Consider the following 15,127-nt stretch of genomic DNA (forward strand, 5'->3'; position numbering starts at 1 on the left):
TGCAAATTGATGTTCGTTTAGTGCATTATAATGCTACATCCAGATGGATCACCCAGCTGAATTTTTAAAAACTCATCTCAAATTCTCACCTAAATGAAGGTGAGTCTTGATGGTGCATCTGGATGCAGATGCATTTAGTTCAGTCCAAAATGACAAATGACAAAAATGACTTTTTAAAATCAAAATATTATTTTCAAACCGTAAATTCAATTTTTTTGCATATACTTTTTTCCACTATAACCAAAAAATACATTTTCTCGCAAAAACGGAAAAACACACTTTTCCGCCAAAACCGCAAGATGCATTTTTCCGCAAAAAACATAAAACACACATGTTTCATTAAAACACATTTTTTTGGCTAAACCAGTAAAACCACATTTTTCGACCAAAACCCAAAAAACGCATATTCCTACCAAAACCGGAAACAACGCATTTTCTCGCCAAAACAAAAAAAAAACGCATTTTTCGCCAAAACCGAAAAACACAATTTTCTCGCCAAAACCGAAAAATGGAATTTTCCTGCCAAAACTGAAAAATGGAATTTTCCCACCAAAACCAGAAAACAGAATTTTCCCACCAAAACCGGAAAAACACATTTTTCCGCCAAAATTGAAAAACACAATTTTCCCGCCAGAACCGAAAAACACAAATTTCCCGCCAAAACCAAAAAACACAATTTTCTCGCCAAAACCAAAAAAACACAATTTTCCCGCCAAAACCGAAAAATAGAATTTTCCCGCCAAAACTGGAAAACGGAATTTTTCTGCCAAAACCAGAAAACTGAATTTTTCCACCAAAACCGGAAAACACATTTTCCCACCAAAATCGGAAAAATGTATTTTCCCGCCAAACCCAAAAAAAAAACTTATTTTCCCGCCAAAACCGGAAAAACATATTTTCCCGCCAAAACCGGAAAATGTATTTTTCCGCCAAAACCGGAAAAGTGCATTTTCCCGCCAAAACCGGAAAAATGTATTTTCCCGCCAAAACCGGAAAAATGTATTTTCCCGCCAAAACCGGAAAAATATATTTTCCCGCCAAAACCGCAAAAATAACTTTTCCCGCCAAAATCGTGAAAAAAAACTTTTCCCGTCAAAAACACTTTTTGCGCCAAAACTTCAAAACACACTTTTTCCGTCCAAACCGCAAAAACGTATTTTTCTGCCAAACCCATAAAACATATTTTTCCGCCAAAACCATAAAAATGCACTTTTTCGCGAAAACACACATATTTCCTCAAAAACCGCAAAAATATTTTCGGCCAAAACCGTAAAAATGCTATTTTTCCGTTGAAACGTAAAAAGTTATATTTTAGTCATTTTATTAACAAGTCCACCTGGATGCAGATGGAAGTTAAAAAAAGCAAACGAACATAGTTGCATTCAGATGATTCATCTGGATGCATGAACGAAATGAAGAAACGAACAACACCCAGATGGAGCATCTGGATGATACATCTAGATGGCATTTTCCAGATGTACAAACGAACAGGGCCTTATATCCAATAGGTATTTTAGTCTAGATCTGGACTTTAATCTGTATTTTCGGATCAGTTCCAGTTCCAGTTTTTGGGGTCTGGTTAAAATGGCCAGGGGTACCGGAGCAAAAGTGAAATGGATCCATATCAAACTCTCCGCTCGGTTCCAGATTTATCGGTTCGACCGGCCGGACTAGATCTGAAATCACTGCTCATCCTCGTCACTCGTATATGAAAAACAAGACCTAAATTAAAAAACCCTAAATCACTCTCTCCCACACTCCATTCCCTCCCATTTCTCCGTAAGCTATTTCACGCATCTACGATGGCGTCGATGATGGTAAGTCATACCTACACTCTCTCATATCTGTTTAAACTCTAACTAACGCGAATCTACACTCTCTCTCTGCAGCAACCGCAAATCATACTGCTCAAGGAAGGCACAGACACTTCCCAGGGGAAAGCGCAGCTACTGAGCAACATCAACGCCGTCACTGCCGTCGGCGATGTGCTTCGAACCACTCTGGGTCCACGAGGGATGGACAAGCTCATCCACGACGATAAGGGATCCGTCACCATCTCCAACGACGGCGCTACCATCATGAAGCTCCTCGACATTGTCCATCCCGCCGCTAAGATCCTCGTAGATATCGCCAAATCGCAAGATTCCGAGGTGCGATTTCGCAAAATTGAATAGTGATTTTGTTACTATTGAGCTGGATCTTTGGATCCTTGAGTGTTAGTGAAGATCTTATAATCCGTTGTGAGTGAAGCTTGAGCTAAGCGAAGAAGATGATGTAACTAACTTTCTATATTGATCTTATCTGAAAATGTCACTGGTTTGTTACTGGTTCACTCAATGCAATTACCAATACTTAAACCATACTAAACCAATACTAAAAGACAGTTATATACTCCAAAATGGAGTAAAAATTGAATTATTCCATAAATAGAGTAATGCTTTTATTTTTTGTTCATTGGAGTAAAATATGGAGTAGGGTTGGAGATGTTCTAGTATGCGTGATTGTGTTCATGAGCTCTGAATATTCTCCTGTTTATGCTGTTATTTAGGTTGGTGATGGGACAACTACGGTTGTTCTTCTTGCTGCTGAGTTTTTGAAGGAGGCTAAGCCGTTTGTTGAGGACGGTGTTCACTCCCAGAATCTGATTAGGAGTTATCGCACTGCAAGCACTTTGGTTTGTATTTTTCTTCTCGTTACTACCTTTGCAGCTCTTTTTGATTACTCTAATCACCAATGTATAACTGCATAGGCAATTGAGAAAGTTAAAGAACTTGCTGTTAGCATCGAGGGTAAAAGTGTTGAGGAGAAGAAAGGTATGTTGGCTAAATGTGCTGCTACCACTCTTTCCTCTAAGCTTATTGGTGGAGAAAAAGAGTTCTTTGCTACTATGGTTGTTGATGCTGTTATGGCCATTGGGGATGACGACAGGCTAAATTTGATCGGAATCAAAAAGGTAAATACTTTCTCAATCTAAATCATTTTGTTTCTTTCAAAATATTAGTATTCTATTTTCTTTTGTTAATTGCTTCGCATTGGCTGTTACGTTCATGTTACTTGATTTTTTAATCGACTATGCATCTATGTCCAAACTTGCGCTGTGTTCTGTCTGACTCTATCGTGCCATTTAAACTCTGGCTATTAATGGATTTCCACTTCGCTTCTTCACAGTCCAATAGGATAGCACTTCCATTGTTTCACGCAGTTTTCTAGTCGTAGACATGTACCATTATTGTAAATCTGCTTCACTCCGCATCAATTTACTGAATTCATTTTCAAGTTCCAGTTAGATTTAACGGGCATAGTGCTACATGGTACAAATGATTGGCAATTTGACATCTATGGTAGATTGTCTTAGATTGGGAGTTTTTAAAATCCAGGTCGTGTAAATGAAACTTCCATTTGTGCTTGGTTAGTGTTGCTTCTAAGCTATTTTATGTTATGCTCTGCAGGTTCCTGGTGGTAACATGCGGGACTCTTTTCTAGTAGATGGTGTGGCTTTCAAAAAGACATTCTCATATGCGGGTTTTGAACAACAGCCAAAGAAGTTTCTTAATCCCAAAATCCTCTTGCTTAACATCGAATTGGAGTTGAAATCTGAGAAGGAAAACGCTGAGATTAGGTTGGAATTCTGTCTCCTTTTGTTAAATGTTCTCTTCAGTTAAGCATTTTTATTCCTTATTTGACTTGAGTCTTGTCATATGTTCACAGACTGTCAGATCCGTCACAGTACCAGTCAATAGTTGATGCAGAATGGAATATCATTTATGACAAGCTAGACAAATGTGTCGAAAGTGGAGCTAAAGTTGTTCTTTCTCGATTGGCTATTGGTGATCTAGCTACTCAGGTTTGTCGATTCCTAATTTCTCGATTGACTATTGATGTCTTTCTTTATTTCTATAGAGAATCTTTGAGGCATTATTACATTGGTTGGTTATAGGTACTACGTTCTAGTGTATGAAGATGTTTTATTTCGTCAGAAACCTAACATATTCGTTACTCTTGTCAGTCAATACTGTTCAGAACGATACGTTGCATCTTATTGTTTAATTTTCGTGCTAATCAAGAGTTTTACCGTTTTTTACTCGTTTAACAGAAGACAGTTGGCGTTTTTTGCAGTATTTTGCCGATCGTGATATTTTCTGCGCTGGCCGTGTAGCAGAAGAAGATCTTAACCGCGTGGCTGCTGCGGCTGGAGGAACAGTTCAGACAAGTGTTAACAATATAATACCCGAGGTTAGTGAGAAATGGACTTCTTTGCTTGCTATCTAGATATGCTTACAAGTTTTGAGCGACTTGTTGATTATGTTCCTTTGAATTAGAGATTGGTTTTAATTTTGTGCAGGTTCTCGGAACTTGTGAGATATTTGAGGAAAAACAAGTTGGTGGGGAGAGGTTTAACATATTCAGTGGTTGTCCTTCAGGACGTACAGCTACTATTGTCCTCCGTGGTGGAGCTGATCAGGTATACTTCAAAATTTAAACATTGGAAGGCTTAAGGAAATAGAAAAAAAACCGTATTAATATGATTCCTTTGAAACGTTAATGGCAGTTCATCGAAGAAGCTGAGCGTAGTTTACATGATGCGATTATGATAGTGAGAAGAGCCGTGAAGAACTCAACTGTTGTTCCTGGAGGTGGAGCGATAGATGTAAGTGCCCTTCATCCACCATGGTTTGTTTTCAAATGGTTACACATAAGTTAATAACATTGACAATGCTCCTTGCTGTAGATGGAGGTAAGCAAGTACCTGAGGCAGCATTCAAGAACAATTGCTGGGAAATCACAGCTTTTCATCAACTCGTATGCAAAGGCCTTGGAGGTACACTTCTAGTTGACTTAGATGTTTTGCTTTTATTCCTCTCATTTCTGAAAATCCCATAACTTCGTAGCTGTGTTCTGTATTATAAGGCATTGATAGAGTAGAGATGTTTTCTGTTTACTTGTTATTGTGTACAATAGAAATCTGGTAAGGAGGGTCCGAAACTCCGAATTAATATTTGACCCGGACTTGAAATTTGTTGGTTTTAAATTCACTATGATTTGTGGTGTGTGCTACAGGTTATTCCACGGCAATTGTGTGACAATGCTGGATTTGATGCAACGGATGTCCTGAATAAGTTAAGACAAAAACACGCCATGCAAAGCGGTAAGCCTTTTCTTTCACGGTCACAAGCTTGATGTATTAGTCTTTTGATAGGAAGCGCAGTTTCATGTGATGATGCTACCATGTTTATGTTATAATAGGTGAAGGAGCTTCTTATGGAGTGGACATTAACACTGGTGGAATCGCTGATTCCTATGCTAACTTTGTCTGGGAACCAGCAGTTGTTAAGGTATTGCAAAATTCTATAAACGTCTACCTGCTAATATTCTATTTTGTATGACTATCTTTTATAGAAAGGTTTATTGATGATCGGTTGTTTCCCTTTGCTGTGGCAGATTAATGCCATAAACGCTGCGACTGAAGCAGCTTGCCTTATTCTTAGCGTGGACGAAACTGTGAAGAACCCTAAAGTAATTAATATTTTATCTCATTCTCTGTTGTATGTTTTGATATTGTGAGTATGTATTGTAATGATAATTGTATCAAATATAAAAAATGCAGTCTGAGAGCGCACAGGGAGACGCTGCCGCAGGTGCTATGGGAAGAGGACGCGGTGGAGGTGGAGGTCGTGGCCGTGGTATGAGGAGGCGATAAGTTTTGTTATTTTTTTTAGTCTTATGGCAAAACTTGCAAGCTTCTTCTCTGAATTTTAGTTTTGTTGAATTTTGTCTTGAAATCAAAAGGAGCTAGTGTCTCGTGTTTGTGTTTATTTGACTTATGTCCATACAATTTTTGAAATTGAAATTTCAGTGTGGGTTTTTGTTACACTTGAGAAACTACTTTTGCTTTATTGGATCAAGACGGAGATGAATCAAACTGTAGTAGCTGGCGATGTATCTCTCAACTACATATTGGCCTGTAGTTTTTTTCCGAACCAACTGAACTGGAGAAATTTTTTTCGGTTTTTGATTCGATTTCTGATGAGAGTCCGGCTTGATTTGATAGATAAGAGGGATGGTTATCGGTTCGGCTTAGTTCAGTAATTGGTTACAGTTTTTTATTTTTTCAAAAAAAATTTGTAACCAAACCATTACCCACTCTAATCAAAAATCTGAATCAAACTAATTAAATTTTCAACTGAGCTTATAGTAATTAACTGCACTTATCTCGATTTGTAATGAAATCAAAACCTTCGGTTAAGTCTACTGGAAATTTCAAAAACTGAATTAATAAAATAGCGAACCGAACTTTGTTTTGGATTAATTAGGCAAGATTAAGATTAACTGAATAAACCGTACTAACTGAATCCGCATGCCCAAACTATACATCATCATTTTGGTGATAGCAAAAGTTGCCATTGAATCAGTACTTTCGTTGGTTCAGCAGATTGATTAGTACCCCTGTTCTAATTTAGTACACAAAGGAGAAAAAGCTAAACATTAAGTTTTGAGTAAAACTCGGCGAGTAGATCTTCGTGTGAAGAGCTTAAAAACTTAGTTAGTAATCTTACGTCAATGCATGGAAACTTCTTCAACTCATCAAAATGATCACTAAGTATCTCTTTAGCTTTCTCTTTCAAACTCAAACCACAGTCCACTCTCAGAACGGTACAAAGCTTCTCCACCGTCCCAACGCAAACCATCTCTTCCACCACGGCCTTCTCCGGAGACAATTTAGACACCGTGCTTAGGATAAAGAGAGCTCTATCGTCAGCTGCAATCGAAACTCCCAACAACCGTTTTGTCATTATAGCGAGTCCACCTCCATGAGCAAGAATCTCGGCTCTACCGTTTGTACAACAACATAGACGAGACAAGACTCCTAACACAAGCTCCGTGGCTCTCTTCTCGCCAGTTGAGCTTATCTCGAGTTCGATGAGTTGGGAAACAGCACCGAGTTCAATAAGGATGTGTTTGTTGCGGCTCCACGAAGAGGTCTCTAGAAGAATCATCAGCGCGGCGGTCACAGCTTGTTTAATAACCAAGTTATAATCAAGTTTTGAATGTACCTTGTTTCTCACTCTAGGGTTTGATGACTGCGCCGTGTCACTCACGTTAGGGCTAGTTCGGTTGAAACTACTTACTACTTCCTTGAGGAAACCTATGATCCCTTTTAAAATCTCGGGATTCAATCTCTCCACGATATGAGAGGAAGTGTTTTCAGTTAGATTCCTCAAAAGCACGATTGTGTAAGCTTTGTTGAGGAAGTTTTGTTGGTTTAGAACCAAACTCAATGATTCCAAGATCTGATCGTTTTCCATCAAGATTGTTCTTGCGTCGTTTAATGGAACACCGATCATGTGAAGAAGACGTAAAGACTCATCTAGCTGCACTTTGATACGACGTTGTGCCTCTTCTTCTTCTTCTTTACGGGTACACTTGACTACGAACAAGATCAATAACCTATGTACGCCTCCTTCATGCATCAGTCTCCTATTTGTCTCTCCCTCCATAGCCAAAACTTCTAGCTTCCTCAACGTATCTTCTCTTGCTAATGCTGTTCAATTTAAACAGAAACATATTTTTGTCTTAAACACTGGGTTAGGAAACCTAAACAAAACCGAATCTAACTTAAATTTGGTCCAGCCGAACCTATTTCTTTAAAGAAACTAGACATGGAATTCGAGTACTCATTTGGATATTCAAATTTTTAGTGTGAGGGTATAAGCCCATTCGAGTTTTCTAAATTTTGGAACGGGTTAGGATATATGTTCAAGTATAATATTTTTTTAATTGTTTGAATCTTTTACGTTTCGCGGTGGTTCGAAGATTTTTACTTAAAATACTTATTAACTATCCCAAAAAAATAAAATAATAATAGACAACATAGAACTTTGAATAATATATGTTCAAATACCAAAAACAAACATAAAATTAAGGTTTTGAATACTTATTTAGGTTTTGAATACTCTTTTTGGATAATAATTCATATTTTGTACAGATTTGTTTTGGATACTTTTTAGGTTTTTAGATTTTTTGGGTATCCGTTGGTGTTCGTTAGAAAAATAAATTAATAACTGATATACTAAATACACACTATATAATATAACTAGATCATGTTTTTACAAATCGGTTAGGCTTTGGTTAGGATTTTTACAAGTTGAATTCAGTTCTATCGGGTTGAGATACAAATGTTGAGGCCTAAAAAGCATTTAATTCTTTGTTGAAATATGATTTTTTAACTGAAAGGAAAATCAAACTAAAATGTTGCCACATCTAGCTGAATACTGAAATAACCGGACCAAACCGAGTTATCCTAAAACATAATACACAATAATACCTTCGTCTCCAAACTTTTTGAGATTTTTGATCTCCTCGACTACGTTAGGCTTCCCCGGAGGAATTCTAGGCGTAGGGATTCTAACAACACCAAGCGTCGCATTCTCCACGCACCAATGTTGGATAAGACGGCGAAGCGTATGGTTAGGCGTAAGGTCGGAGTCAGAAGAAAGAGGCTGCTTCGTCACGGGACAAGAAGAGACCTTCTCAAGCCATTTATCTATGCTTTCACGGTCGTAAGTGATGCCAGAAACGGCTATGACTGGATCTTTCATAATGTCTAGTGAAATTGGGCAGATGAAGTAATTAGGGATCTCTATCTCCTCATCTTCATGATCCATTTAAAAATTAACGTATGGTTTTGTATTACATTGTGTGTATATAAATATCCATAATGATGTATCACAAGTGGTGGTGGTGGAAGGTAAGAGGTGGCGGCTGCGTTTACTTGAGGACAGACTTTGTCGAACTTTGAATTCCACAAACAAGAATATTCACTATCAAACATACACGTGCATTAGTTTTCAATGCAATCATGGATGTTATAGTTTGAATTAGTTACATCTTTTCTATATGCTCTTTCCTAGTTTTATATATGTGTTTAGGCTATTGCCATTATTTTATTGCTGCAATATGTAACATGTTTTGCAAATACACTAACCTACTATGATTGTTCGGAAACTCGCTCGCTAGACGAAACGTGTGATTGAGCTGAACCTAGGCAAGTTAAAAGAAAACCGAAAAGATTAGAAAGTGCTTGAATCGAAAAAATAGAAAGTGTTTTGGGTTTCTAAAGCTATTATCATTTATCAAGTTATAGTTATATATTTAATATTTTTAAAAAAATCTATTAAAACTCACAGAAATTTTATGTTTGTTTAACTTTAACGTCAACAATTTAAATATATAGCAACAAAATAACAGAGTTGACTTTTCTAAAACGTAGAAGTCCATTCCTTAAATTCTTCATATTCTATATTCTGTTAAAAAAAACTGAGCATGACGATTGCAAATATCATAGAACAAGAAGTTTTAGATTTTACGTTCGTCGTGGAAAACGTAAAAAAGGCTGCAATATTATATACATTGTATCTTCTTTCACAAGTTACAAGAAAACGTCAACATCAAGAATTTGCGTTGGTGTCGAACCGTGGCTCACGCCTCACGAACACTCGTGACTATTATCGGTTGTCTGGTACATGTACGCATCATATATGACTGACTTGTATAAGGTACATGTAGAACATTCTGAAAGTGCATGCAATTGAGTCACTTTGTTTTTAACTATACGACAGATAACGAGACTCGATAGTCTTTATTGGACCACATAGATAGGTATTTATTCCACCATTCACGTGGGGTTTTTGGTCCAACTCCGACCACTTGTGGCTGTATGCGCCTGACGATTGAGAATCGAATGTTAGGACAACCCTTGTAATAATTTTAAGATCAGTCGTTTGAACTAGTCAAATTCTAATGTATGGGTGTATTAAATTGAATGAAATAGTTTGTATTGAAATGAAAAATTCAGTGTTATTCAAATATAGTTTTTTTTTTTAAATTCAGTGTTATTTTGTTTGATTAAGTATTTTGAAATTCAATGTTATTGAAAATATTTTAGGACCTGCATTCTAAAATTATTTTAATTAATTTTGAGTGCTTTGATAGAGTTTTTTAGTTAAAAATACAAATCTAAATTTCATATTTTTAGATAAAACTTTAACAAAAATCAGTGTGAATTCTGAGTTCACTGTTCACCTAAAATCAATTAAAAACTCCCTGAAAAGAAGATTTTAAATTCTAATTAAATTGAATATACTCCGTAGAATTTAGATGGTAAACACGTACTTAGAGTTTTTTTTTTTTGTAATATGCAATATGTTGATTTAAACATTGAGTGGTATGGTAAGTCTAGCGAGAGATCTAACACACACTAATGAACCATTATTCCATTTCAACCCCCATTCTTAATACAGACCTCTCAGTAACAATTTTCGAAATCTAATCCATTTGTATTTGATGTACATATGCTTGGAATTCTAGAGTCAGGAGAATTATTTTGTTTGCATGAATGTATTGGATATGTTTCACACTTGCGTGCTCCTGAGACATCTCCATTGCCGTGATCGAGAGACCTTTTCTAGAAGCATTTGTAGGCTCATGTTGTTTGCTGACATCCCATACATGCACCTACACATTTTCATTCGAACATAGACGAATCTAATCACCTCCTTAGATACCAACAGTAACTTCTAACTATCAAAACAAAACAATGTCTCTGTGTTTGGAATAATCTAAGAGGAGATTCTAGTGTAAGAGATCAACTTCGTCTTTGTATCAAGTATTTTTATGATTAAATGTTTTCAAGTATTTTCTCAAACAAATTTTTATGTAGCACAGAAACTAAACAAAGTTTGTTTACAACATACTTCCTTGCTTCGACGAGCCTTAATTTTCAATGAAACAAAAGATATGATGCACTGCATAGGAATAATAATCAAAAGAACAAGTTAGAGAGTGAGACACACCTTTAAATGAAGATTGTTCCTATCACTATGTTTTGTCTTAATAAAGAATAGATGAAAACCCAAGAATTGGGATAAAGATTCACCTTAAAGACTGGCGTGACGTGAAAGTCAATGGCCCAGTAGTGGATGCTTTCCGTAGAGGCAACCTCCAATGAGGGAAAACTTCTTTTGAAAAATGTTGAGCAATTTCTTTCAAAAATATCAATTGTAACATCCCGATTTGTTGGTATATATGAAAAGGTTTAAGAGAATTGTTTTGGTTATTTATGTCACCAAAGTTGATTTATCTTTTCCATCACCCATTCGTTTAGAACTCCAGGGTTAAGCGTGACTGGACTGAAGTATTGAAAGGATGGGTGATCTATCGGAAAGTGATTCGTGATACCGTGCGAGTGAGGCCAAAGCACGGAAATAAGTCGGATGGTGATTGCATGGTTAGTAAACAAGACTTTCGGACTTTAAGAAAATTAATGCATCGCTCGTTAGATGGAATGAGGCCCACGGGCTGAGAGAACGGGCGTGGGTCGCCTATTAGCCGTGGATGGCATGGACGTTACAAGTAGTATCAAATCTGGTTAGCCATGTCGGTTCTGATCTGAAAGGCGTCTTGAGACTTGTCGTGGTGCGCAACGGAAGCGCTGCGCTCTGTGAGTAGGGTGAATTATAACATTCTGATTTCCGGTATATGTGGAAAGGCTTAAGAGAATTGATTTGGCTACCTATGTCACCAAAGTTGACTTACATTTTCCGTCACACATGCGTTTAGAACTCTAGGGTTAAGCGTGCTTGAGATAGAGTAGTGAAAGTATGGGTGACCTATCAGGAAGTGATTCGCGATACCGAAGCCAAAGCACGGGAAAAGATCGGATGGTAATTGCATGATTAGTAAACAAGACTTCCGGACCTTAGAAAAATTAACGCACTGCTCGTTAGACGGAATGAGACCTACATACCGAGAGAGCGGACGTGGTGACCCATTAGCCATAGACGGTCGGGGCGGTACAATCATTTGTGCCTTCTCGGTTCTCATTGAAAGAAGCCTGCGTTTCATTGATTCCTTGTCAGCTTCTACTGCTTGAAGCCTCATATATAGAGTTTCGTTTTGTCAGGATCACCAAGATATATTGCCTTCGGAATTTTCGGCCTCGAGCGTCTGTTCAGTCACTATAAGACCAGAGTCAATCCTGCATATAAGACATTTGCCACTTCCTTAGACCTCGAGGATTCACAAAAACATCAGGCCTATAAGTTCTTTTGATGCTCCCAAGTGTTGTTAATGAATCAAATCAAGATTGTTGAAAATAGATGGAATAGTCTAGACTCTAGAGTAACGTGGAAAATATGGTGAATGCAACGATGTCAACATCTCAGTTTTGTATCGTAACGCGTAATAGTGCAAGCATGAAATGACGATTTGTCACTATTTGATAAACCGTGACGTAACTAAATCGTACCATACCTATGTCTATCTGTAAAGTTAGCGTGACATGTGCTAACTAACTAACGTGACACAGTGAATCTCAAGATCTTGTAGCATATTCTAATTAATTAATATGTGATCTACAAGATAGTGTACTTTTGTGTATACAAGTATATTTATATGTCTATTTGTAAATATTTGTAAAGTACACGACTAAAACAGTACACTGGAGTATTATTTGAGGAGAGTTGTTGCAAACATGATAACTTAATAAGTAACAGTGGACCCAACCGTTCCTCATTAATATTACATTAAACGACAAAGATTAGTCAGTAAAAATAGAAGATACCTCTTACACGAACAATTACATAGGCTTTCACATGTTTCACAGACAGATCTATCTATCCACGGATCGCGTGCCTCTCACTCGCCACATGTAAGGTTACGTTCGACGTGCCACGTCATAGGAAGGAATCTTTGGCGCGTTATAAAAGAATTGCGGCGGAGGATTTCGTTACGTCTCCATTATTTTCCAGAGAGGAGCGAGCGAATCTCGTCGCGATGGCTGCGAACGGTGATGATGCATCTCTCCCTCTAATAAAACCTCCACCGTCTGCAGCGACGGGAGATAGAACATCTGCTATTCAGACGCTAGGGAACATTATCGTCTCCATCGTCGGTACAGGCGTCCTTGGACTCCCTTACGCGTTCCGCATCGCAGGATGGTTTGCTGGATCACTTGGTGTCATTATCGTTGGATTCGCTACCTATTACTGCATGCTCCTTCTCGTTAGTTGCTTTCTTTCCCCTCTCTTTTAATCTCCTGACTTGAAAATGAAACTGGATTTGGTTTCTGGGCATTCGGATACCTATTCGGATCAGTTTCCTAGATTTTATTCGGGTTTTATATATGTTGGTTAATAATATTTTGAATTCAGGTAGATTTTATACCGAATTCAATTTGGATTTGATTAATAATACTTCAATCTTGAAGGTTTTTCAATAACATATCAAAACAAAAAATGAAATTGAGTATTTGTGTTATTTGTTTAGGTTTTGAATATTTATTTAGGATATTAATTCAGATATTCAAATTATTTTTTTCTGGATATTTGTTCGAGTTCAGATAGATTGGATTTGGATAGATCCAGATACAGATCCAGGTTTTTCGGTTTAGATTCGGTTTGGAGCTTAGTTGTAAATGTCCATGCCTAGTCTCTATGGTACTAGCAATTATCTAACAATTCCGAGAAGATTGACTTCTATGTGCAATTGTCAAAGTGTTCGTTAATCTCTAGGAATCTCAATGTTTATACACTCCGAATTGTTTTTGATATTTTTTTTTTTGCAGATTCAATGCAGAGACAAGCTAGAATCGGAAGAAGGACAAGAAGAATCCAAAACGTACGGTGACTTAGGATACAAATGCATGGGAACAAAAGGTCGTTACCTAACCGAGTTCCTCATATTCACCGCTCAGTGCGGTGGATCAGTAGCCTATCTAGTCTTCATAGGCCGGAACATGTCTTCCATCTTCACATCATACGGTTTAAGCATGGTCTCATTCATCTTGATCCTAGTTCCAATCGAAGTTGCGTTGTCATGGATCACTTCTCTATCGGCCCTCTCGCCTTTCAGCATTTTTGCCGATATATGCAACATCATAGCCATGTGTTTCGTCGTGAAAGAAAACGTGGAGATGGTGATCGAAGGAGACTTCTCGTTTGGTGATAGAACGGCTGTTTCGTCTACCATTGGAGGTTTGCCGTTTGCTGGAGGTGTTGCTGTGTTTTGTTTCGAGGGGTTTGCGATGACGTTGGCTCTTGAGAATTCTATGAAGGATAGAGAGGCTTTCCCTAAGCTGTTGGCTAAGGTGCTTGCTGGGATTACGTTTGTTTATGTGTTGTTTGGGTTCTGTGGTTATATGGCTTATGGAGATGAAACAAAGGATATTATCACACTTAACCTCCCAAAGAATTGGTCTGCCATTGCCGTGCAGGTAATAAACTTATATAAACTTATTTCATCCAGAGCGGGTCCTGAAATTTTGAAATTTAAAATTTTGTAAAAGTTTAAAAGTCTATATGTATATTAACTCTTAAAATTTTAAAGGTCTAAAATTAATGTTTTATTTAGCTATCCCCATGGCCAGGTCTGATTTTATAATTATGATTTTAGATTCATATGCATAACACTCTCTTTTAATGTTGGTGTTTCTTTTTTTTTGCTTGTATACTTTGGTTTGAACAGATTGGTTTATGTGTGGGATTGACGTTTACGTTCCCGATCATGGTACATCCGCTTAACGAGATCATAGAGCAGAAACTGAAAAGGGTAGATTGGCTTCAAAAGCATAATCATAACTACAGCAACGAAACAAGTTCGGTTTCTAAATATGTGATCTTCACCACGAGGACGCTTTTGGTGGTTGGACTGGCTGCAATAGCGTCATTAGTCCCGGGGTTTGGTACATTTGCATCTCTGGTTGGAAGTACTCTGTGTGCACTCATATCATTCGTGTTGCCGGCTTCTTATCACCTCACGCTGCTCGGTCCATCGCTAAGTCTATGGAGCAAATCTGTTGATGTGTTCATCGTGATTTGTGGGCTGCTCTTTGCTGTTTATGGAACATACAACACAATCGTTGGAGTGTAACAAGGGAGTCTGAGTAAAACAAACACGGCAACAGAAAGTTGGTCAGAGGCTCAGACCATGAACCATGTATAGCAGTTTTACATGAATTTGATATCGGAAGATAGTGGGTTGGGAATATCCAAATTGTTGTATGATAATGACAGCTTTTAAATCTTTCGCAAAGGCATGTTTGGTTCTGTTTTATTGTGGAAAAGATGTTAAA

At 37.6% G+C, this 15,127-nt stretch overlaps 3 protein-coding genes across 3 annotated transcripts; 2 read left to right on the top strand and 1 right to left on the bottom strand.

Annotated features, from left to right (window-relative positions):
• The first annotated feature begins 1,560 nt into the window (after positions 1–1,560).
• On the top strand, positions 1,561–5,871 carry LOC106353063 (T-complex protein 1 subunit eta). The gene is made up of 14 exons (XM_013792739.3): positions 1,561–1,817; positions 1,890–2,150; positions 2,549–2,674; positions 2,750–2,953; positions 3,450–3,619; positions 3,709–3,844; positions 4,117–4,233; positions 4,343–4,462; positions 4,550–4,648; positions 4,730–4,819; positions 5,059–5,146; positions 5,245–5,333; positions 5,440–5,514; positions 5,606–5,871. The coding sequence occupies exons 1-14, from the start codon at positions 1,803–1,805 to the stop codon at positions 5,696–5,698; spliced, it is 1,683 nt and encodes a 560-aa protein (XP_013648193.2). The 5' UTR covers positions 1,561–1,802; the 3' UTR covers positions 5,699–5,871.
• A 234-nt stretch (positions 5,872–6,105) lies between these two features.
• LOC106356778 (E3 ubiquitin-protein ligase PUB24-like) lies at positions 6,106–11,599 on the bottom strand. The gene is made up of 2 exons (XM_013796502.3): positions 8,324–11,599; positions 6,106–7,540 (listed from the first exon to the last, which is right to left on the bottom strand). Exons 1-2 carry the CDS (start codon positions 8,661–8,663, stop codon positions 6,477–6,479), a joined length of 1,404 nt encoding a protein of 467 aa, XP_013651956.2. The 5' UTR covers positions 8,664–11,599; the 3' UTR covers positions 6,106–6,476.
• Positions 11,600–12,773: 1,174 nt separating this feature from the next.
• LOC106353066 (amino acid transporter ANT1) lies at positions 12,774–15,108 on the top strand. The gene is made up of 3 exons (XM_013792743.3): positions 12,774–13,059; positions 13,622–14,269; positions 14,521–15,108. The coding sequence occupies exons 1-3, from the start codon at positions 12,832–12,834 to the stop codon at positions 14,923–14,925; spliced, it is 1,281 nt and encodes a 426-aa protein (XP_013648197.2). The 5' UTR covers positions 12,774–12,831; the 3' UTR covers positions 14,926–15,108.
• Positions 15,109–15,127: the final 19 nt, after the last annotated feature.

This window comes from Brassica napus, chromosome A3 (genome assembly GCF_020379485.1).
Source record: "Brassica napus cultivar Da-Ae chromosome A3, Da-Ae, whole genome shotgun sequence".
In the NCBI taxonomy this organism is placed as follows: Eukaryota; Viridiplantae; Streptophyta; class Magnoliopsida; order Brassicales; family Brassicaceae; genus Brassica; species Brassica napus.